Here is a 25,988-nt window from a genome sequence, read left to right as displayed (position 1 = left end):
TTCTATGTACATGGCTCCTAGGCTTTCTTGGGATGCAGTAGAGGTTTGAGATTGCATTTTGTTCTTTCGTCTTATCGTTTTTCTGTATTCCTGTGTTTCAAATGTTGTTCCAAAGCTTCCCTTGGCATGTTGGAAATCATCTCCTATGCCCTCAGCTCCTTGGACTGAATGGAGGTTGCTGAGTGTGGTCCAGTCAGGCCCACAGGTGCTCCCATGCCACCGCTGGTGTTCCAGGAAGCTTGGCTGGCTCCTAACCACTGTGGGTGATGGTCCAAAGGTCTCTCCCGGCAAGCACCGATGTGCTGGAATTCACTTCATGTGCCCACAGCTGCCCTGATTGAAGAAGGTTGCTGGGTGTCGTCTAGTTGGACCTGCAAAACCTCCCAAGCCTAGTCTAGTGTGTCTGGAAGCTGGGTGGGTACTTAACTGCTGGGAGCAATGATCTTAAACTCTCCTACCTCAGCCTTCTGAGTGGTGGGATTACAGGTGTGCACCACCATGCCCAACTAGAAGCCTCCTTAATTGCTTTCAGTGTGAGCTACAGAACTTTTGTTCTATACTTCTGGGAGTTGAAGAGGGTGTAATACTATGATTAATATGACCAGTTTTGACCTTTTGTTCTGTGCTTTTAGTAATTGAAGAAGGTGTAATATGGTCAATATGCCCAGTGTTTCAAAAACATGGATTTTAGTGACTTTTCTAAAATTAGATCACATTTGATCAGTGTTGTATAACTTTCTCTGTGATTGAACGGATTTTTAGTGTTTGTTCATTGGAATTGGCAGGAGACTTCAAATCCTATGTGGACTTTTTTGTTTTGGCAGAGACTGAGTAACAGCCTGAGGTGGTGTTGGAGCATAGGAAAAGACATTGGTTAATATCTAAATGAAAAGATTTCCTAGCTGTAAAGAAAGCCCTAAGCAGTCTTGGTAGTATGTTCACCTAGAAGGGAAAAGGAAGATTAGCAATGCTCTGAACAGCTCTCCAACCTTCTTCAATGAATCCTCTAAGAAATGCAAACTCTTTCTGTGAAAATGTGCATAGTTGGTACAGATTTCAGAATGATTGAATGCACAGTTAAGAGCATAGTGCTAAGCACTATGAATTCAGTAATTATTTTGATCTTTCTTCTTCCTTTAAGAAAAGAGCAATGTGTGTATTGAAAATTCTCGTTTCTAAGATATATTCCATGAGGCTACTGAGTTGGGTTTGGAATAAGGAAAAAGAGCGGAAACAAAGCTTTCGTAAATAAGGAGAGGAAAAGGGGTTGAAGGGAGGGTAGGTGACTGGAGGAAAAAGAAGAATCAAGATGTATTATGTACAGGTACAAATTTCCTATGATGAATGTGGTCAATATTAATGAATGTGGTCAATATTAATGAATGTGGTCATGTCTAAAATGTACCAATAAAATTAATTAAAAAAAGATTCAACCAAAGACTTTCTAGGGTACTAAGAAGTCAACATAAAAGAGTCATCAGGAAAATCACCTCCACCCTCTTCACTGATTCTGCTTTAGGGCCAGTTGGTGTTCATCCATCCCAATGGCAAATGCTCAGTTCCTTCTGGTGCAGCCCTCTTTTACAAAAGGCTTGGTTGTACCACCCACAAGTCAGTGTAAAGAGAAGGGGATGCAGAGAAGGGGGAGGGCATGTAGGGAGGGAAATGGGGCGATATGGTCAAAATAATTTATATTCATGTAGGAAAAATAAAAAACAAACACAAATATAAAAAGAAGTCATTCTATTCAAATCCAGCCCCTTATCACTCCTTGAATTAAGCCAGACTAGACTACAAGCAAGAGATTTGAATAAAGTTTAGCATGTTCTGGGAGTCCTACGAGATGGAAGGCAATTTGCGAGAAGATGAAAAAAAGAGGTGCAGGTGCTAACATGGATTCACGACTCCTTGGGTCCCTCAAGCCCCCACTTTACTCAGCTTAGGACGGTTACACACCGGCCTGAGCTCAAACTCTGCGGTGGCGCCAGAGTCAGGACTGGAGATAGCTCCGTGAGGGAATCTAAATCGGTGCTCCCGCCAGAAGCGGGCGACCCCTGCTGTTCCCTTTAGGCAGCACGGCGGAGGCTGCCCGGGTACTGGCTCTGAGACCCCAGACGTCCCGGCCAGGTACCCCTAGATCAGGGGAGGAGAGCAGAAACGCAAAGGATAGACAGCGAGCCAGCGTCTGCGAGGGTAACAACTGCCCTCCCTGGGCCTCCGGGTCTGCAAGCGGCGTGGCTGGCGCTGCTGGGGGACGAACAGGTGCGCGGGCGGGGGGGCGGTGCTTGGGGATCCTGCGCACTGCGCGCGCCCCTCCCCCGCGCGGCTCCTGGCGCAGCCCAGGCCAGGCTCCAGCAGGAGGAGGAGCTGCGGTGGCCACGGCCGCTAGGGCAGGTCGGCTGCGCCACGGGAATCCACCGACGGCGCGGGCTGCTGCTCCCCGAGTGGACGAGGCATGGGCGGCCCAGGGATCATGGAGCCTGGTGACGCGGTGCACCCTAGCCCCTGGCGGGCTGTCTGGGCGCTGCCGCTGCGGCTGCTACTTCTCCTGCTCCTTCCGTTGCTGCTGGGTAGGGGGCTGCGTGCGGGGGCCGCGGCCTCCTCTGCTGGGGCGGCGGCCGAGGACAGTAGCGCCATGGAGGAGCTCGCAACTGAGAAGGAGGCAGAGGAGAGCCACCGGCAGGACAGCGTGAGCCTGCTCACCTTCATCCTGCTGCTCACCCTCACCATCCTCACCATCTGGCTCTTCAAGCATCGCCGGGTGCGCTTCCTGCATGAGACCGGACTGGCCATGATCTATGGTAAGCACCCCTCCTTCGCCCCCACTCCCGTAGCCCTGGGGCAGCTGGCCGCTGCGCTCCTCCCGGCGCCGGACCATGCTCCCCTTTCACTTGCCAACGTGCTTGCTTCTTTAGCGTTTTTCGCTGCGATGGTGTGGGTTCCCAAGGTCAACTGTCTGTCTTTCCTGGCCTTCTATAGCCCTTACAAAAATTCCGCCCCATTTCAACATTTCTTGACTGAGCTCCCAGATAAATGAAAGGCATAGAAGTGGTCCGGTTCCTTCTGCCCCATTCTGTCTCTATTGCACCCTTCTCCCTGAGTCCTCCCCTGACCCCCTAGTTCAGCTCCACAGATAGTGTGCAAGTGGGTGATTTCCTAAGGGACTGCACCACCCCAGAAGATAGACCATAGTAGGGTGAGGACGAGGGCTGAAGGTGTCCCAGCTTGGTTGTGGGGTGACTGGTCCTCTTGGGTGCCACATCCGTGTCCAGCCTAAGTAGGTGCCCACTTCTGAGGTCTGCGTCCCAGGTTTCTTGTTAATGAAGCTAGAGCATGAAGTGCTGTGAAAGGTAAGCATGGTCCAGAAGCCAGAGTGATGGTACCATCATATCAGGCCTAGGTTATGAGACAGGTTATGTACGTGTCCTGCTCTTACGTTCCAGTGGGAAGTTATACCCAGGTACTTGCTTTCTTCAAGCCCAAAGGAGCTTTTGAATTCCTAAAATGGTAACATGAAATGATTTTGAGCATGTATTTCTGAGTGTGCTGAGGAAAAGTAGTGTTTTTTTTTTCTGGAGTCAGATTTCCTTTGTTATTAAGAATGGGCTGATGCCACCATCCTTTTCTGGATTTAATAGGACACAGGACATGCATGATGGCAGCACAAATCTCATTAATAATGTGAATCATCCCTCTTCCTCTTGGATTCCCCATCTCACTTCCCCATGACTCCAAACTAGAGTCATGTGTTCTCTTTTTGAGTTTAATTCAGTGGTGTTAAAGCCCATATTTGCATCCTCCAGTAAATAGATGAACCACTTTAGGACTATTCCCAAGAGGGAGCATTTTACTTCATCACTTATACTGGAAAGATCTCTCTGCTCAATTTCCATCCAGGGCTCCCTGATAGCGGAAAGCTGACATTTTAATCTTTAATGTGAAAATTACCCTTGGTTCTGGCCTTGCTTCTCTGGTTGCTTCTCTGGGTGTTGCTTGGTTGTTGACAGCCTGGGCTCATGGCCACTAAGACCTTTTTAAACAAACCAGGTAAAGGGAAAAGTGCTGTCAGGAGCCCTCCAGTTTTGAAGTAGTGGCTTTAACAGATATTGAATTGACATAGGACTGGGTTTAAAACAGAGTTGGTTATTACAAATTGTAGGACTTAGGACAGGTTTTGGTTTCCAAACCTGGCTGTTCTTGAGCCCTGTAGTTTATGTAAATGACCCTTGCCAGGGTGCCAGGTAAGCCTGGAGGTTTCCTAAGTAGACAGTGAGTAGGAAATTGAAGCATGTTGTCCTTTCAAGGTGATTGACTTGAGCTGTGTTGCAGATAAAGACTACCTTTATACATTATAGTCATGGAAATATATTTATTTTAAAGACTCCAGACTACCCTGTAATCTCAGCACTCTGGAGACTGAGGCAGGAGAATCACTGTGAGTTCAAGGCCAGCCTAGGCTACCTAATGATCTCAAAGCCAGCCTGAACTACATAGTGAGACCCTATCTCAGAAACCAAACAAACAACCCCCCCCCCCCAAATTCCAGACTCAACTCCTTAATGGGAATATAAAATAAGTAGCCTTAACAGGCTCATAAATACATGCTTAAGAGGTTGGAAAATAAATGGGGATTTAAAAATATGTTTTTCTGAGGAGTACTCCATGTTTCTAAGAATTAAATCACCTACCATATATCTTAAGGCTTAAAAGTGATAGTGGAATTTTCCTTTGTTGATATGTACTTTTAAAACTCTCCTCAACCTTTCAGTCATAAAGGACATAGTCTTGTGTACCATTTTATTTTGTGGACAAGCATGTTACAAATCTGGTTTACTTGATGATTCCGAAAAAGTAAAATCATCTCAGAGCATTCCTATGTAATTTTGTTGTATATTTTTGTGTTTTGGTGTTACTTTTTAATATATAAAGACATTTAATTTGTCAATATATGATGTCTTAGATTATGCTAAATACTGTTGTGATGTAGATTTTAATTGCGAGAAGACATTTATTTTTCTCTCAGGGATATTTTGAATTTTGCTTCACCCCCCCCATTCTGAATTCTTATATTATCTGACTCTCTAATTATTCTTTATACACTAAAGATTATTGAGATGAGGATACTGATAAAAAATTCAATTTGACAATCTTTTTAAAACTTGCTATATTTAAAGCATCATGTGAAATTATTACTACGTCAAGCATGTCCTTGAACATTTAAATGAATGCTGTACAGATTTTTCAGAACTTCTCTTTTTAAGTAGCAGGAAATCAGGTTTTATTTCTCAATATTAATAGAGGAAGTGAGTAATCCTCTTCTTGGTTCTGAGTGATAAGGATAGAAAGACCTAAGGAAACATTTGTTAAGTATCTGCAGTGTGCTTGGTATTTGACTTAATTTATGGAGTTAAACAATTTAACTTTTTAATATTGCCAGAACAAAGGAGTTTAACTGTGGATTTCAAAACCCTTTATTTTGAAAACAATTTACAAAAGTCTAATTTCTACCACTTTCTTTTTTTATGTAGTATTGGAGATCTAACCCAGTGCCTTGCACATGCTAGCCAAATGCTGCACAACTGAGTTATATTCCCAGGTCCCGACCACCTTTTTATATTGAAATGGCATGTTAATCTGAGTATATAAACTGATATAGCCAAAAACATCCCCAGACGGATATACAATAGACTGGTTATGTTGGTTTCTTCAGGCAGGGTGGGGTAGCTGACCATGAGATTGGACTATGTACCCTTTTGTACTTCTGTACACTGTATACCCTTCTGTGCTTTTTGATTTTTGAATTATGGAAGTGGAATCATCTAATTGTGCATTAATGCTTCCTTTTTGTGTCACGATGCATTTTAAGGTATTTTTCAAATCAGTTGCCTCAATTTGATGCCTATTTCTATTTAAATCACATTATGTTACACTATCAGCTTTCGGTGACCTTTCAATTGTTGATTCTACGTGGAACTTCTGGAGCCCTGCACCTGAGATGGAAACAAAACAGGGAAAGGGGAAGACATTTTCTTCTCTGTCTCCATCCTTATCTGTACTGTTGTCACAACAATTGATCCCATACTAAGCTCTTGCTTGAGTGCAGAAGAGCCGAAGACATTAAGAGATGATGGTGATGGTGAATGCTTAGCATTTGAATTTAGAGGAACTCTCCCAACACCATGGGACATTTTTTTTTTTTGTCTTTTTTCATTTTTATCGGTACCAGGGATCAAACTCACGACTGCCTGCTTGCAAGGCAGGCACTTATGCCGCTGAGCTAAATCCCCAGCCCCCACCATGGGACAGTTCTAAACACTCTTCCCTGAAAACTGACCAAGGCAGCTGCAAGGGAAGGTGACCCAGAATCTGACTCTCCAGGGAAGTAGAAAGCAGTCCTCAGACCCTGCCATGCCAGCTGCAAGCAGCTGGGCAGAGCACTATCCTGATACCAGTCTGACCTGTTTTGTCAGACTAGGGAGCTCTCAGCTGGCTCTGTGTGTGATTAAGTGTCATCCTAAAGTCACTAGGCTTGCATGTCTGTGCAGAAGAAATAGCAAGTGTTTGAGGCAAGGAAAGATGGCATAAACAGACTGTGTCAGTTAATTGTGGTTCTTTTTCATGTGAACAATAGTTCTACTTCCTCCATAATGTTTTTGTGACAACTGATACGCATTCAAAATATCTAACTCTGCCATGCTTGCCCACCACCTGCTTCTCGCTTCCCTTCCTCCACGCCTAGCAACTTTCTGAAGGACACATTGGTCATGCCCTCTGCATTCTGTAGATCATAGGCTCATTGTATCCTCTTGCTGGGTTGGAGCTAGATTGCTAAGCACAGCCTAAGAGTGGGCTTATAGGTAAAATCTTAAAGGGCCGAATAAGACTTCTGCAGTAACATGAACTTAGTATCTGAGCCTGTGAGCAAACATTTTTTAAAGGGGATTTTTTGATATTTTTAAAACTAGGTACCGAGAATTGAACTGAGGGTCTTTTTTTGGTACCGAGAATCGAACTGAGGGGCTCATACTTGCCAGGCAGGCACTGTACCGGTGAGTTACATTCCTGGTCCTGTGAGCAAACATTTTGGAACACCTTTCTGGTGAACTGGGAATTCCCCTCATTGCTTTTTAAAGCTTCTTGCTTTGGAACTAGTGGATCAGCTCTGTATGGTCTTGCTTTGGTGTCATTTGCCCCTGGTTTCAAATAATAGTCTTGTTACTTACGAAGCTATATTACATTGGATAAACTCTCTGAGCCTTAGTTTCCTCTTTTGGAAGATGGAGTTAATGTTACAGTATTGTTGAGATATGTATTTGCAGTCTCGCTGTTTGAATGTCCACTTTATATGCTTTAATCTTGTAACTTGAACAAATATTTCTAAGATGACAATATGTAATCCATTAACTAGTGATTTCCTATTGTTTATTTTTTCTGAAATTCTGTATAACTTGTACCCTTTTTCTGCTTTTTTTTTCTTTTTCTACTTAAATTTAAAAAAAGAGATATGTAAAGGGTCAAGTATAGTGCCTGGCACTTAAGCGCTTGGTAAATATTGGTTCCTATTCTCACTTTAGACTTTGTGATTCTTTGGCAAGCTTTATTTCTTGAGGTTTTTTTTCAGTAGAGGCCTGCTGTGATTTTAAAGTGGATTATGACACAGTGAATATGAGAGAGTAGAACTGTGTATGTTTTGTATATGTTTTGGTGGACTACTAATTAATACCTAGAAAAATCTACATCTAGTATTCCTTAAGGAATACTATGTGGCTGATAAAAAGGTCGTTTGTGATGTTTTTTGAAGACAAATCTTCATGTATGACTGTTGTAGAAAAAACAAGATACAGAATATTATTTATATTATATTTATACATAACATATGTTTTTCTGGAAGGATATCTAAGTTGAGCAATGGATTATCTTTTGGAAGTAGAACAAGTTGTTGGGAGAGAGAGAAGAGATGATACTTCTCTTTTCATGTTTTTCAGAATGGCCTGAATTTTCTTTGATGCATACTGATACTTTAATTTTTTTCTTTCTTTTTTTGTGCTGGTGATCAAAATAGGACCTTAGGCATGTTAGATAAATAATTTACCACCAAGCTATATTCTAAGCTTTTGCAATTTAAGCATCATTAAAATAAAGCAAATAATTTATGCTATAAAAATACATTAGAAATATGATTATGTGATTGGGTAACATTTTCCTTGAATGCTAAAGTGTTATTTTTAAAGAATCTCTGAATATAAAAGATACTTTTATTTATTTGAAAGTTATAAGTGGAAGTGAGGTATTTGTGTCTTAAAAATTAGGCAAACTGCTTTCCTGCAAGTATTAAAACTCTTAAAAGTTTACCTTTTTGAATCTGGGCATGGTGGCCTGTGATCCCAGCACTCGGGACGCTGAAGCAATTTTGAGAACTGGGCTACAAAGCGAGCTCAATGCCAGCCTGAGCTGCATAGTGAGACCCTGTCTCAAAATACACACAAAAAAGTTTACCTTTTTGGGATATTATAAGTAGAAAATTACCATTTTTCCATCCTCTACTAATAGCTGATTTAGACAAGGATTTTCAGTGACTTCCAGAGACAGAAGTAAAGTTCTGTTGGGTAACACGGTACTTGCATGGTGTTGAGTATCAGCCATAGATTGTTTGCCTACTGAAAAGGAAAGAAGATTCATCTACAGAGAGGTTTTGCAGTCACTATCTCATAACCAAACCATCAGATTTATCCTTACTCATCTTGGGGCTATCTATGATGCAGTAAGAATCATACAGTTTTACCTATGTAGTATTCTTCCCCTAAATGTTTAATCTGAATCTAATCATGGATATAGACACACCTTCTAGTTTACAGGAAATGCAGGGGATAGAAAATCAAGTTATAAAACACTATGAGAAAGCAATTGGACAAATCTAGAATATGGGACAGTCTTCAAATCTGTTTTCTTCAAAAAATCAGTATCAGGGGAATAGAAAGGTGGGATAGGAGTGTGTTCTAGACTAAAGGATACCAAAGAGGTATAACTAAGCATAGCACAAGGAACTTGATTGGTTCTAGAATCATAAAAATGAAGTATAAAAGATGTTTTGGGACAATTATTAATATTTGAATGTGGACTGGGTATTTAGATAAGGCACAATTTGGGAATTATTGTTATTTTGCTTAGGATGATTGAGGTAATGTAGGAGAATGTACTCATGGAGATGCAGGCTATATTGGGGTGAAGTATATAAGAGCTGATGAACACACGTGTTCTAAAATTTCATCAAAAATACACATACCATATTATATAGGAAAAATAAATGTGAAACACACTAGTATTTAAAATAGATGGTGCAGGAAATGGTATGTATTATGCTCCAGTCTGAACATTTTTGTATGTTTTGAAGTTTTTTTATCACAATATATTGGGAAAGAAGTTAACCTTTCTGTTACCATGTTAGCTACTAACTTGTTAGCCTCCCTATCTGAAGGATTGTACAGGTGAGGGTGCATACCTTATGTATATTACTCTCATTAAACTCTTTTTGGTACTTACGACATGGATATTAGCTTACAGGAGATGATGTTAGACTTATCTATCTTAAGGATCAGTAATTTCTTTTTAAATTCATTTTTTGGTTTGATTTTCAAGTTCATGTGTGTTTTTTAAAAACTGCCTCTGCCTCATTTACAAGAGTATACGTTTGGAGACCTTTTTGATTAAAACTTGTTCCTTGGCTTTTAATCAGTATGGTTATTTGTGTTAGCATAAACCTATTGTTAAACAAACCCCATGTTTCAGTAATCTAGGATGAGAGAAATTTATGTCTTCACTCACCTAACAGGCCAGTGTAAAGGACTAACTGGGGCCTTTCACATTGTGATTCAGGGACCGTGTGCTTCCTGTCTTATGGCTTCTCCGTTCTTGGGACTTGAAATCTTCCTATTCTCACTGATGAATGAGGAAAGAGAAAGAAGATCATATGGGGAAGATACATGTGCTAAATGTGGAAATGTTGCACATCTCTTGCCCATTTATGTTGGATAGAATTTGGTCACAAATCTGCTCTAACTGGAAGGGAGCCAGGTAAATGTAGTGTAGTTGGAGGAACAGGAATATGTTTGGAAAGCAGCCAGCCAGTCTTAGTTGCAGTGTTTGATGAGTACTTTGTCATACTTAAGCCAGAAAAGAGAAGTGGGTAGTAGGATTTACATGTGATTTGTTTTTTAGTGTTGGTTGTTGATAAACTGTACCAGATTTGTTGGTGAGTGTCTGTAATCTCAGCTTCTGTGGGAGCAAAGGCAGGAGAGTCTGGAATGAGGCATTAGCAGGAGGTTTTATTTTCATGCTGAAATTACAGACTTAGTAGTATGAGGTTTTAAAAATGGGCTTTCTAAGAGAAGTTTTTATATTCACAGAAAACTGACCAAATGAGTTCATATATATTTTATAATCCCAAACATGTGCAGGCTCCCCAATTATCAGCATCCCTAACCAGAATGGTACATTTTGCTACATCAACAAAACTTTATAACCTAAAATCTGTAGTTTGTGGTAGGGTTCATTCTTAATGCTGTATTCTTATGGAGTTGGATAAATATATAAGATGAAGCCCCCATTATTGTATCATACTGAGTGCTTTCACTGCCTTAAAAGTCCTCTGTATTTTGCCTGTTCATCCCATTTCTCCCATCTCATCCCTTCCCCTTCTGACACTCAACCACCCATCCTTTTACTATATAGTTTTACCTTTTTCAGAATGTCATATAGTTGGAATCATGCAATATGAGGCATTTCTGATTGTCTGCTTCACTTAGCAGTGTCCTCCATATTCTAGATATGTCACAATTTACACCCACCTCCTAAAGGTTACAATTACAAATAAAAATATCTAAGCTTTCATTATTCAAATATATTCACTATGTTTTTTGTAATGAAAAAATAGTAGGAAAATAGCAAGTGTTTATTGAGTACCTGTTAGAACAGCCTGTCGCATGCTAAATACTCTTCACATGAAATATATGAAAAGGTTTGTATTGGTCCCATTTTTCCAGGTGGAGAAACTGAATCTTGAGTCAAGTACCTTCGTTGTTTAGAGTAACAAGTTTGAAACGGGGAAATGGAGATCTATTAAGGGATCAGATCATTGTGGCTTAGGATATATTTATCCAGGATACAGTAGAACCTTAATACTACCTTATTACCTGTACCCAGAAGTTATCTGAGGAAAATTAGTGTCCAGAGTATAAAACAAAGCAAAATGACCCTTTATCATTAGCTGGGGCTTTGTCCCAAATGCCTATGCAGAACTGCATGGATGGAGGTTGATTAGCAACAGAAGACTTGGTGTTTCTATGTTAGATTGGTCTCAGGGCCTTAAATCCAAGTGGGAGCAAGAAGCCTCCTCATTGTGAGTCCAGATATCATGCTCCAGGTATTTCTTTATTGATATGACAGAAAGCTACTATTTTAGGGGAAGAATGTTCATGTTCATAGTAACTGTGCCAGGCTTTCTTGTTGCAAGTAGTTACATAAAAGCTTTCTCATCATTAGACCTCACTACCCACAAGTGAGGCCTTGGATCTCTCATGTCTCCGCTCTGACTCTGTTAGTTGTGATGGGCAAAGCAGAATCTTCAGGTGAGCTTTTACAAAATACATTAAAATGTAAGCCCTGGGAAGGTGAGGTTATCTGTTTTAAGTTGCTTATATGTTTGGTCAATAGGCAATATGATGGTTTTTTTGTTTCTTTTTCTCTTTTGATTATATATAAATTAAAATTAGAATTTTAACCATTACTGTACATTTATAGCATTTACAAAATTCTTTGATTATCCTCACCATTTCAAATTTTTTCATTGTACCAAAACTTTAAGTACTGACTGTCCATTCTTTCCTCCAGACCCCCAAATACTTTTTGTTCCTATGAATTTGCCAGTTCTAGATATTATGTAAGTGAATATGGATACACACATATATCTGGCTTATTTCTCTTAGTATAATATTTTCAAGGATCATTGTTATAATCCAGGTCTAAACTAGCCCCCTAAGGACTCGTGTGTGGAAGGTGATTGGATTGTGGGGGTAGTTCAACTAACTTGCTATTAGGATCTGGTCAGAAGAGATGAACAGATTCCGGGGGCGTAGCCTAGAAAGGTACTTTCTTTGCTCTCTGCTTCCTGGCTACCATGATCTGACATTTCTTCCGCTAGACCCATTCACCATGTCTTTCTTTCTTGGAGCTGGAGGACTAGGGATTAATAACATCAACCAAAATAAACATGTCCTCTTTTAATTTGTGAGACTGGGCTATTGTGTCCCAGTGACAAGGAAAGTAAGACTATCATCCTTGTTGTATAGCACACATATAAACTTCATTGCTTTCTGTGGCTGAGCAATACTCATATGTTGTGTGTGTGTGTGTGTGTGTGCTATATATATATATATATATATATATATATATATACATATATATATCTCATATATATCACACTTTGTGTATTCATCAGTTGATGAACATTTGAGCTGTTATAAATTACATTGCCATGAACATTGATAAACAGTATTTGTTTGAGTCTGTGTTTTCAATTCTTTATAGAGATTGTACCTAGGGATGGGATTGTGGGGTTATATGATAATTGTTTCTTTGACTTTTTGAGAAACTGCCACACTGTTTTCCACAGCAGCTGCACCATTTTGTATTTCCACTACAATGTATATGGGTTTCAATTTCTTTGTACCCACTCCAACACTTGTTTTTTTTTCCCCAATTGAAAAATTATAGTTAATGTTAGTAGATTTAAAGTGGTGTCACGTTGTGTCTGTGATTTGTACTTCTTTTTTTTTTTTTTTTTTGTCTTTTTCATTTTTATCGGTACCAGGGATCGAACTCACGACCGCCTGCTTGCAAGGCAGGCGCTTATGCCGCTGAGCTAAATCCCCAGCCCCTGTGATTTGTACTTCTTCGGTGACTAATGATGAGCATCCTTTTGTGTACTTACTGGCCATTCATACATCTTATTCAATGAAATGTCTACTAAAGTTCTTTGCCTGTGTTCAAATCAGGTTCTTTGTTGTTGGTTTTGTTATTGAGTAATGGAAATTCTTAGTATATTTTACACATTAATCTCTTTGTAGGTCTGTGGTTTGCAAATTTTTCTCCCATTCTGTGGACTGCCTTTTCACTGTGTTGATAGTGTCTTTTAGTGAATGATTTTGTCTCCTGGAAAAATCCATACTAAAACTAAGTAGTGTGCTGACACTTTGCTCCTATATATCTCTGTATGTATCCTCCTGTATTACTATTGTGAAAATTATATCTGTATATATCGTGTGCCCATTAACATGGATTTATAATTACTGTTTTTCAGAATTTGTCATTTTGGTCATACAGGAAAAAAGGAGTTATAAACCAAAAGTTTTTGCATTTACCTGTTATTTTTAAACCAGTGTTCTTTATTTCTTCATTGTGACTATCTAGTGTCTTTTCACTAGATACCCTAAACTTTTCACTAGAAATCCTAAACATTTTTTATAGGTCAGGTCTACTAGCAGTTATCTCATTTAGTTTTTCTTTATCTGGGAATCTCTTAAATTCTTCATTCTTGAGGGATCATCTTGCAAGATGCAGAATTCCTGACAGAGTACAGTATTTTTTTCCTCTCAGCATTTTAAAGATACCATCTCACTTTTCTTCTGGCCTTTAGGATTTCTGCTGAGAAATCAGTTTGTGTATAACAAAAAAAGAATTCCTTGTATATGGCAAATATTTTCTCTTTGCTACTTTTAAGATTTTGTCCTTGACTTCTGTGACAGTGTTTGATTATGTTTTAGTGTGGGTCAGTTGGAGTTAATCCTGCTTGGAGAATCTTGAGCTTCTTGGATGTATAGATTCATGTTTCATCAAATTTGACAAGTTTTTTTTTAAATTTTATTTAAGGAGAAAAAGAAAAAAAAACAGAAAAAGGGTACAAGTTATACAGAATTTCAGAAAAAATAAACAGGAGGAAATCACTACTTAATAGATTACATATTGTCATCTTAGAAATAGTTGTTCAAGTTACAAAATTAAAGCATATAAAGGGGACTTTCAGTGAGACTGCAAACAGTTCTGTTTAATGATCTAACAAAACTCAGTAATATGGTTATCTATCTTATACATTTAAATATACATGGGATTATATCCTTTAGAGCACTTTCTTTTCCTCATTTGTACAATGACAATTACACATTTTGGGTTTTATTACTCCCACAGTTCTTATTACTTTTTTTTGAAGAGAGTAAAACCAAATGTGACATAACAGAAAAAAGTCAGTCAAATCAAAAGGATGGACATAATACATAATGTAAAAACAAAATACAAGGTGATCAACAGTGGTTACCATACTGCCTCTTGCTATCTTAAAAAGAATTGCCTATATCATCAGTTATAATAAAGTTGAACCAAACAGTAAAGAATAAAACCAAAACATTGGAGACATTATAGGACTTCAAAAGAAGATAATAGAGTCAACCAGAATAGGCATTATAATGAATCTTATTGTCTTCAAAATTGTTGCCTATTCTTTCGAACTTGGTACTATCAAGCAAAGCAGAATAGGGAAAAATCAGTCAAAACAAGATGGTGAGGGCAATACAGGGTTTCAAATCAAGTTAATAGGAAATCAAAGTGGGTTACTATAATGTATCCTGCTATTTTTTATTTATTTTTCCCTTAATTAAAAGATAAAAATAAAAAAGTAAATAATTAAAAAAGGAGATTGAGATAAAAGAGGGCATAACAACAAAACAGCCCAGGTCAAAACATAACCATTTAAGCAAAATAGTGTTTCACCACAAGATATCCTGACATAAAAGTAGTTACCATAGTGTCTCTTTCCTTGAAATCTTTGAGTATAACTTCGTGTAACTGTAGCACCACACACATCAAGACAATGTAAAACCATTCAAGAGAATGACAGTATTACAGGATATTTAGAACCAACTATTAGAAAATGAACAATGGTTTCTGTATAATCTCCTTGTCTATAAAAGTTTTTGTTTATATTATCACATATAATAAAATCCAATAGGATACAACCTGTTAAGACTGATGGAGAGAGAAGAATAAGAGTTTGATGGAACTTCAAAACAAGATGATACTAAATCAGCACTAGCTATAATGATGTCTTGTTTTCTCCAAAATAGCTGTTTCTACCATCCAACCTTCTCTGCCTCATTACTGTTGAGCTCTTTTTCTGTCATTAGTTGTCAGTTTGTCTTCTTCATTTTGCTTTCTGATCCGTTCATTGTGACCTCTCTGCCACTATTTCTGTAATCTTGGTATTTTTCTTTTTTAGAATATCCTGCAGTATTCTCTGTAGAGTTGAATTGGTGGTCGCAAATTCCCCAAGTTCCTCTTTATCCTGGAAGCACCTTGTTTTTCCATCAATTTCTAGGGAAAGTTGTGCAGGATATATCAATCTTGGCTGGAGGTTATTATCTTTCAAAGCTTGAATTATTTCCCCCCACACACTTCATGATTTGATGGTTTGTGCCCAGAAGTCTGCTGTAATTCTGATGGGTATTCCCTTGTAAGTGATCTGTTTCTTGTCTCTGACGGCTTTTAATATTCTGTTCTTATATTGGATTTCTGGAATTTCGATTATATGCCTGGGTGTAGCTCTGTTTGGGTTGTAGGTGGCTGGGATCCTGTATGCCTCATAGATCTGAGTATCTTTACCTTTTGCTAAATTAGGGAAATTCTCTTGGATTATTTCTGTGAATAGCTTTTGTAGTTCATTTGTTTGTGTCCCTACTTCTTCTTTTATGTTCTTAATTCTTAAGTTATAGATCCTCTTATCATCTTCTAACCTTTGTATTGTTGCTGTTTGTTTTTTTTGTTATTTTTAAGAAGTTTTTCATTTCATGCTCCCACATTACAAATCTGCCCTCCAGTTCAGATAACCTATCCTTAGTTTCTTTCAAGCTGTTATGCCAGCTTTCGATAGAGTTTTTAGTTTCCTGGTAATCTCTTTGAACCTTCTATGTTTTCTCTATTTTCTCCATCAAACAGTTCTCCCTTTTTTTTCTGTTCTTCCATTCCACCATCTGTTTTTTCTTGGGTGGTGCTTAGCATTTCTCTAACTATTCTACTTATATCTTGCTTTATTTCGGTAAATACTTCCCTTTTGAACTTGTCTGTGAGGCTCCGGAGATATCGCTTTATGTCTATAGGTGCCATGTCTGATATTGCATGTTTTCTGTCCTCATTCTCCATTGTATTTACCTTTCCTGGATCAGTATTCTCAGAATTGGGGACTTAGGACCCTTTCTTGTTGCTCCCTCTTCCCATACTTTTTGTTCCTTCCATACAAGTGAATATAGGAGGCCCAGTTTTTTTTTTTCTCTTTCTCTGTTACAATTTGTTTGAATTGTGCCGGCTAGGTGTTCCTGCCCACTGCAGTGTACTAGGGAGACACGGACCTGGGCAGCCTCTGCTAGGCCCACTCCTCCAGGTCAGTCAACCCACTGAAGGCTTCACTGCTAGGGCACACTGCCAGGCACTGGGACCTGATTTGGGCCAGCCTACTGGTCTTAGTGGTGTCACCAGACCAAGTGCTCCCCACCAATCCACTTGAGAGGGGAATATGTGACTAAAGTCACTGCAATGTCCTATTCCGGCTAATCTGCCCGGTCCCAGAATGTCCTCTGTTGGAGCCTCCTAGTCTATGGAAGGGTCCCCGTTCCTCTCACTCACCTCAGGTCAATGCAGGGCTCCCCGCCAGTCCTGTTCTCAACTCCATTCGCTGATTCCCGCTCTCAGAGCTTTCGCGGATCTCTCTCCCTGTTGTGCTGATTTGGACGCAGCAGCGGCAGCAGGAAATTCAGATCGTGGCTTTTAGAGGTGTGGGTTCCAGCTTCCGAAGTGAGATTTTATCTCTTGTGGTTATAGCACTGGGATTGCATTTCCAGTTTTTTTCTCTCAGCTTAGTTCGTTCCTCCCCTTGCTTAGGACTCCTCACACCACACCATTCCTGGATTCTAAGCTGTGTGTCTCAGAGAGCCTCCGTAGCTGCTGTTATCTATCTGCCATGTCCTGAAGTATTCAGCCACTGTGTCTTCAAATATTCTTTTGTTGTTCCACTTGATGTTTTCCCACCAGGTCCCTTATGCTCTGTTCATTATTCTGTATATTTTTGCTTCTCAGACTTGACAAGGTTACTTGTCTTGTAGTTTGCTAATTCTTTATGCTGACTGCTCAGATATGGTGCTGAGCTTCTGTAGTCAATTTTTCAATTAAGTTACTGTGCTTTTTAATTCTAGGATTCTAGTGCTTTTAATAATTTGTCTTTATTGATATTCTCATTTTATTCAGGCATTTTTTCCTAGTTTGTCTTTGTTCATGGTTTCTTTTGGTTCTTTAAGCATATTTAAGGCAGTGCACTTAAAGTTTTTGTCTAATATGTCCAGTGTGTTGACTATATCAGAGATGGTTTCTGTCTGTCTTACTTTTCTCATTGCTGAGACAAAATACCCCACTCCCAAAGTTAAAGGAGGAAAGGTTTATTTTGTTTCACAGTTTGTAGAGGTTTCAGTTCATAGTTGACTGGCTCCAAGGTGGGTTAGCATGTCAGAAGGGCATCCTAGAGAAGAAATAGTTCATGGTGGGCAGGAGACCACAAAGCAGTGAAATACTGAAGCAGCTGCAAGCAATAAGCAGCAAGGCACATGTGACTAGCAGTGACCCTCTTTCTGTCACTTATATTTTATCCAGTCTACCCACCCTTAGGGCGAGTTGCACTCATACTTAAGTGGGGCACCTTTAATCCTAGCATTGCACCATGAATCAATCCCAGCATCACATCATTGATCCCAATAGCACACAACTTAGATCCACCCATCTCCAAAAGGCTCCACTGATGACCATATGAGGCTTTGGTGGAAACATCTAGATAAAAATCATGGCAGTTTCTCTCCATTTTTTTTCTTTAAATGGGACATACTCTCCATCTGAATTAGCTGTAGGTTTTTTCAGCCCACCTTACCATGTTCCACAATGTGTGTTGCTTCTCTACCATGCGTGAGCACCTAGTTAGATGAAATGGGGACGAACACCTTCAGTCATTCCTTTGAGTGGTTCCCAAAGATGTTAGACCAGACAAAAACAAAAAAAGAATTCAAGTAAGATCTGCTCCACTGTGTCTGGTGCATTGGCCAGGCTCCTACTCTGGGAGTGGGAGCTTCTGTAATGAAGTCTCTTACTGAGCTAGGGAGAGGGAAGGCAAGGGCAAATAAAATGCCACAAATATACATTTCAAAGTTGCTTTGTTCTTGCTTCAGTGTTCACTTGCATGCTGTAGACCACAGACTGTTTTCCAGAGTTCGGGTAAAATTGGTTCTGACATTTTTTGCTTGTTTTGTAATGTTCCTATGGTGGGATGGGAATTTGAAGCTGCTTATTCAGCCATTTTAGTCCTTACTATATAAAATTTTTTAAAAAATTAAGATTCCACATATTTTTAGAGGTACTACAGTCTACAGGGAAGAGTAGTGGTAAGCCTTGTATTTTGTTAAACTTGTTTAATGTAGCCAGGTGTGGTGGTGCACGCCCATAACCCCAGTACTTGAGAGGCTGAGGCAAGAGGATCACTGTGAATTCCAGACCGGGGCTATATAAGTAAGTTCAAGGCCATGCTGCATGACATAATGAGACTCTGTCTCAAAAAAATTCACAAAAAACTTGTGTAACATGTTACTAAGATAGTAATGTCCTAAGGGTAGTCTGTTAAATTTTACTGTAGGCTCCTATTGCTTGTTTTCTTTTTTCTGAGAAGCTGGAAAGTGAGAAACTTCTAACTGGGGCAAGTGTAGGTTTATACCCAACAAATTTTCTCTTCTTATCCCTACCCACATTTACCCTTAAAGCACATTTTAGACAATGACACATTTACATTAGGTTGTCTTGAATTATTTAAAGGATTGATTCTCATATTACTGTTGTAAGGGTAAAACTAATGAGGGATAGCAGAGACTGTAGTTTTCTTCCAATATCCATTACTCCTTTCATTGCCCTAATAGAACCCTTATTTTCAGTTCAGCCTGTAGCTGTCCAATGAGAACACATTTCCTGACTAACTTGGGATCATGTGACCCAAGTTCTAGCCAGAAGTGGAAATAGAAGTCATGTGGGGTTTGTATAAAGTATCCTTTAAAAGGTGGAGCATGTCCTTTTACCATGTCTTCTTTCTGCTCTTTGTCCTATGGACTTAATGGCTACAGCCCTAGCACTTTGAAGGATCAGGAGATAACCTTGGGAGTGCAAAACTTTGACAGTGCAATAGAATAGATGGTGCTGAAGTCTCTGACACTTTAGAGCTTCCATGCCAGTCTTAGACTGTATACCTCTGTACTGTTTGTGAGAGATAAATGAATCTGCTATTTGTAGCTGAACCTAATTGTAACTTTTACAACAGGTCCCAAGTTCCACTTGGAATGTGAATATAATACACAGGTCTGTTTTGAGGACCTGAGGCAAACGTTCGTATCTACTGTGGATGTGGCACTATTTGGGGTACTAGGGAAGGCTGAAGAGTAGGCAGTAGTAGTCCAGTGAAAGGGTTTGAGGAAAGGGCTCAGATTTAAAGTGCCACTTGTATTTGATGACTGTTTTGGATGTCTGACAACCACTCATACATTAGGTGACTTGCTAGAAAGACTCATGAAATTCAGAGCACTTGAATAATATGTCCTGACTATGACTTACTACAGTGAAAGGAAACCCAGCAGGATCAACAGGGATAAAAGACATGATGAGTGGGTTCTGGAAGAATCTAGAAATATGGCTGCTGGAGTTTTTCTGTAGGAGACTGGGAGAGAGATTGCAAAGAACAACTTTTCTCAAGCAGCTAAATGCAGCAGCACATACTCAATGTTTTTTGCTTAGGGAAGCTTGATTGGAATTTTTATTGGTGGCTGCATAGGCACTCTTGCTGAAATTCCTGATGCTTAGAAGGAAAACAGGCATTCATTATAAATCACATTGTAGAAATAATCTAGCTAGGTTAGTGTAGAATTCTTTGTTCCAGGCACACAAAACAACCTATCAACTAATACTTTAGGGCGTATTCAAAAGTTTCAGGGAACTGTTACAAGGATCAGTCGTGCAAGCAGATCCTCTTAGAGATAACAGCAGCAGGCTTGCTGTTAACTTTCTTGCAGAGTAAGCAGAAATGTTAGTTAGCTGCTTGTTAGTTTTTGGTGTTCTTGAGGATCCCTTAATTTTTTATTGACACTCTTTTTAAAATCAGTATTCTTTTAGATTTATTTTTATCTTTAAAGCGATGACAAGTAAAATAGATTTTTCTGCTTTTATAAATTTTAAAATATGTGTAGATATGCGGAGCCAGCACCACAACCAAGATGAAGCCTAGTTCTGTCATTCTAAACATCTGTGCTGTGCTGTCAACCTACTTGGGCAATCACTGATCTTTTTTTATTGCTATAGTTTGTCTTTTCAAGTATGTTATATAAATGGAATCACACAATATGTGGTGTTTTGGGATTAGCTTCTTTACTCAATGCAGTGCCTTTGAGAATCACCCTTGTTTTTGCATGTATCTATAATTAGGTAATTTTTATTGCTGTATGGGATTGCATTCTATGGCTTTATTATAATTTATTTAGCCACTTTTCGGTTGAAGGATATGAGGAATGTTTTCAGTTTTGATAACTATAAATAGGGTCATTGCAAACATTAGTATACAAGTTTTCATACGAATGCAAGTTTTCATTATTCTGTGGACTAAAAATGAATTGGAAATCCCAGGAATGGGTTGCTGGACATAGAGTAAGCGTATGTCTAACTTCATAAGAAACTTCCTAAACTCTTTTCTAGTCCAGGGGATGCATTCCATCTAGCAAGTGAAAGAGTTCTAGTTGCTCCACATTCTTTCCAGTACTTGATATTGTCAATAGTTTTCATTTCCTGCTTAGAAAAAAACAGTGCAGCATGTTGCCAGCATTCATTTAATTTTACATAAATCTGCACTTTGAAGCTAAAGCAAATCTGACTGATTTTTAATGTGAAAATAAAACGTAAAAACTGTTCTTAGAGTTATTTCTAATCCTGTCTTGAATCCTAATGTAACAGAAATGTATATGATGATCTATATTTACTAAATTTTTTTCCTGTGGTAAATTTCAAAGTATGGAACAACACAAAGCAGAACATCACATTATTCACAAAAGAAGAGCTCTGGATCCTCTTGCTATCCTTGGCATTGCCAAAATTTGCAGCAACCATTTGGATTTTGTTTCCCTAATATTGATGGTATGCTCTTGAGGAAATATATTTCAGATAGGCAAAGAAATGTGACTCCATCAGAACATAGTGGGCCTTGAACCCTTTGCTGCCCTGATGAATGGTGCTTTTCCAGCATTCTTTCAATCAACATCAGTCTGAAGTTTACACCACTGTGTGCTCAGGTTTTTCCTTCCTGAACAGGATATAGGAGTTTAGCACTATAATGTTTAAAAGATCGCAAGCTTTCAGGGTAATGTTAGGAGTGTAATCAGTTATCTTCAGGTAAACCCTGCAACCGTGTGTCAGCGGATGAGTATTTCTGGAATAAATGGGAAATAAATTAACCATTTAAATAGAGTATAGTGATATCTCACTGTAGTTTCAATTTACATTTCCCTAATTTGAGCATATGATCAAGAGCTTATTTGCCATTCATATATGCTCTTTAATGAAGTGACCTTTTAAGTTTTTCTAACTGTGTAATTGGTTTTCTTTGAATTTTGAGTATTTGTATACTCTGAATACAAATACCGTGTAAGATTTTCTCCTACTTTGTGGATCTGTTTTTCATCTGATGTGTTTGTCAGAGCTAAACTTTAAAATACGATACAATCCAATTTTGTTTTCTTCCCTCAGTTGTGCTTTTGGTATTATGTCTAAAAACTCTTTACTAATACCACATTAGAAAGATTGTTTCCTTTGTTTTCTTCTCTAAGTATTTTATGCTTTTTCATTTTACATTTAGATCTATAATTTATTCAAGCTAATTTTGTAAAAGGTATGATGTTTATACTAAGATTCTTTTTTGATGTATGGATTTTCAGTTCTAGTGTTTTTATTAAAAAGATGACTGATTTATGTTTGCAAAAGTGTCAAAAGTCAATTGTCCATATTTATGTGGATCTATTTTTGGATTTTTTAAATTATGTTTCCCTAATCTGTGCATCTAGCTATTTGATAATGTCACACTATTTGTCTTGCTGCAGTGTTACAGTGTGTCTTAAAATTAGGTAGCACAAGTCCTCCAACTTTATGCAGTTTCAGAATTGATTTAGCTGTTCCAATTCCTTTAACTTTCCATTTAAGTTTTAGAGTCAGCTCGTCTTTCTCTGCAGAATGCCGTGCTAGTACTTTGATTGTGACTGTGTTGAGATATACTTCACATAATAAACAATTTGTTCATTTAGAGTGTATACTTCATTGGTTTTTAGTGTATTCAACACCACCCAAACCAATTGTAGAACATTTTCATCACTCCAGAAAGAAATCTTGTATCCTATAGCAGTGATAGCTAATATTCCCTCAATCTCACTAGCCACCACTCTACTTTCTGTCTCTGTGGATTTGCCTATTTTGCCTAAGTCATGACTCCATTTAAGAAATGTCATGTGGTCATTTGTGTCTGAATTTTCTTACTTCATATGAAAGGTTTTCAGTGTTCATTCATTTTGTAATGTATGTCAAAACTTCATTTGTAATAGCAAAATAAAATTCCACTGTGACTATACCATATGTATTTTATTTATCCATTATCAATTAATGGCCATTTGAGTTGCTACTACTTTTGGGGTATTATGAATAGTCATGTAAATTTTTTGTGTAGCTATATCTTATTGCTTTTTTTTGAGATACATTTTTATTCCCTTAGGTATATACCTATGAGTGAGATACATCCCCAGCCTTTTTTCCTTTTTTATTTTGAGATATGACCTTGCCAATTTACCCAGACTAGGCTTGAATTTGTGGTCTTTCTGCCTCAGTCTCCCAAGTAGCCAGAATTATAGGCATGCACCACTATGCCTGGCTAAATCTACTATCTGTTTGGTTCCAATTTGTCCTGTGTGCTCTTTGTTCCCTTTCCCTGCTTTTCTGACTTTTTTTTGATTGCACAGTATCTTCAAGTTATTTTCCTATGGCCTGTTAGGTCCAACTCATTGTTTTGTTTGTCGGTTGTTCAGAATTTATAGCATACATTTTTATCAGTCTATGTTAAAGTGATATACCATTTGTTATGAGGATTTTATGATAGTATATTCTCATTAATTTCTTCTAAGCCTTTGTTATTTTCCTTAGGCATTTTACTTTCACTGGTTATAAACATGTAATCCATTATTATTATTTTTACTTAAACATCTTTTAAATCATAAGAGAAAAAAACTTTCATACCACATATGTATAGATACTATTTCTAATGATTTTTTAATTTCAATGCCCTTATTTTTATCTGGTATCATTTTCTTTTTAGTGGAAATAAGGGGCACTGAAATTAAAAATCATTAGAAATGGTGTCTAGAATTCTAGATTAATCGATTTCTTCATTTCTTGTTCTGTTATTTTGTGTACACTGTTTCTGATAGAAGCCTAATGTCTCCCTTTGTTCCTGTGTATAAGATGTAAATTTTTCTGGAAGTTTTCAGATTTTCTGTTTATTCTATGAGTAATTTGATCACAATTTGCTTCAGTGCAGCTTTCTGTCTGTGTTTTGTGTTTGGGATTTGTTGGAGTTGTTGGGTCTGTGGTTTTATAGTTTCCATTAAGTTTAGAAAAATTTTGGCTAATATTTTTTCTGTCCTTTCCTTCACTCCTTCAGGGAGTCCAGTTGCTTACATATTAGATCATTTGATCAGAGCCTTTGAGATAGTTTCAATAGTTGTGTCTGCCTGTTAATTTACTTTTTCTTCCATAATGTCTAATCTGGCATTAATCCCATCCAGTGTATATTTCATCTCAGACATTGTAGTTTCTCTGCTCAGAAGTTCTATTTGGATCTTTTGAAATCTGTATTTCTGCTGAAGTTTTTAGATATATGGAATATACTATTTATGCCTGTTTTAATGCCCTTCTCTGATATTCTAATAATTTAAGTCAGTTTTACTTAATTGGTTATTCTACCGAATTATGGCTTATATTTTCCTGTTGTCTTATATACATTCTAATCTTTCCCTTTCTCTGTTCTGTAACTTGAAATTTCTCTCAAGCAGTAAGCTGGGCAATCACAGGGCTGACCTTTTGTTTTCTCTTCTCTCAGGGATCACTGTCCTTTATTGCCTGATGCTTACTGTTTTAAAAATCATTATTTCATGTATTTTTGTTGTTTAAGCATGAGCATGATTTCAGTCCCTGTTTCTGCTTTGTCTGGGAATAAAGGTATAGTTTTGTTTACACATATTTTTGTAAACCCTAAAGACATATGCTGTCATTTGATATTTATTTTTCTTGAACTGTGGATGTTGTGTGTGTGTGTGTGTGTGTGTGTGTGTGTGTGTGTGTGTTTATGCAGTTAGGCATATTTTCATACACACAGACACATACTTAAAACAAACCTCCCATGGACTATCTTTTTCTAGTCTAGGAATTTTGGCTGCTGTACATTTTTGATACTGAGAGACTTGGGGAAAGAAGATATTTCATTCATTAATAGAGTAGGCTGTGAGTGAGCCAGGATGCTTCTCTTCAGTGGTATGAATAAGAGAATTGTCTATTTTCAATGGCAGTGTTGTGTAGATTGTTTATTTTGACACCAAAGAGAGCACAGACAAAATGTTAATGCTGTAGTGATTTTTATCCTTTGCTGGGAAATCTGGTAAAGGTTATAGGTCTGATATGGAAGGTGAAGTCTTTCTAATTCAGTCAGAAAAAAGAAGCACATAGTTCAGTAGGAGGCAACTGGTAGTAACTGTGACAGTTTCAATTGTTAACTCGATTGGCTTGAGAGAGACCTAGATTTGTAAGGCTTACGTCTGGATTTGTCTGGGTAAGTAATGAGTCTGTCCCTGTCTTATATACTTTTATCTCCTTTCTGAGACAAAATACTTAACACCTAAAGCTAAAGGAAGAAAAGTTTATTTAGTGCCCAGTTTATGGAGGTTTCAGTCTATAATCGGCTGAGGGCACTTAGCACAGGGCAACTGGTCAGGGTGGCTGGGGCTGTGGAAGGCAGAAAAAGCAACAAGAGATGAAGGAGAGAGAGGACAAGTCTCTTTCTGTCCCTTATATTGTATGTATGTTACCCGCCCTAGGGTGTGTGTGGCACTCACGTCTTTAATCCCAATACCCTGAATCCCAGCATTGCACTTGGAATCAATCACACACTCTAGATTCAATTACCTCTGAAAAAGCCCTGTGACCACATGAGGCTTTAGGGGGACCTCTAGACACAAACGATACCAATGACCTTGGAGACTGTAATATCTAGGCGTTGGCCCCTTCCTTTGTGAGTGTTCTTCCCTGCTCTTTGCTTTCCAAATACCTTGAATTAAACAGCTTTATCTATCATGGTCTTCTACCTTATTGTTTCTGCCTTCAAATCAGCTGACCACAGACTATGAAGCTGTGAACTAAAGTAAACCTCTTATTCTATAATTTGTAGGCATCAGGTATTGTGCAAAGCTGATCAGTATAAAAATTAAGGCATAAAGAACTGAGAAGCCCAAACAGTGTGCTGAAGTAACCTAGAGATGAGACATAGTAGGAAGACATTGTCATTCCTTGAACATCAGTAAATGTAAGCTTTTTTCAAGTGGCTACTAGTGAAATTCACCCCATGAAAGTCACAGGTGACAGACTAGAGGGTGGAAGAAAGGGAGAAGCCAAGGCCAACCCTCTTCTATTCTTCCTCCTCCACTCCTCTGGTGGTAGCTACATGTTCTCAATGCCTGAAGTTCCCACCAGACAGCCTTGTCTCCTAGCCTTATTGGACAGCCCCACAATGGTTCCAATTC

General features: G+C 38.5%; 1 protein-coding gene across 2 annotated transcripts in view; it reads left to right on the top strand.

Moving 5' to 3' along the window:
- Positions 1-2,302: 2,302 nt before the first annotated feature.
- Positions 2,303-25,988, top strand: part of Slc9a7 (solute carrier family 9 member A7) — a 153,861-nt gene continuing 130,175 nt past the window's right edge. Inside the window, exon 1 of one of the 2 annotated variants that reach the window (XM_005000226.4) lies at positions 2,303-2,801. In XM_005000226.4, coding sequence (XP_005000283.1) covers positions 2,456-2,801 — 346 coding nt within the window. In that variant the 5' untranslated portion in view covers positions 2,303-2,455. The remainder of the gene's footprint in view (positions 2,802-25,988) is intronic. The other variant, XM_005000227.4, reaches the window with a different exon arrangement.

This window comes from Cavia porcellus, unplaced genomic scaffold (assembly GCF_034190915.1).
Source record: "Cavia porcellus strain 051 isolate PalLab524CR breed Dunkin Hartley unplaced genomic scaffold, mCavPor4.1 scaffold_3, whole genome shotgun sequence".
NCBI classification, from domain to species: domain Eukaryota; kingdom Metazoa; phylum Chordata; class Mammalia; order Rodentia; family Caviidae; genus Cavia; species Cavia porcellus.
The sequence above is the reverse complement of the archived record's forward strand: the minus strand, read 5'-3'. Positions and strand labels throughout refer to the sequence as shown.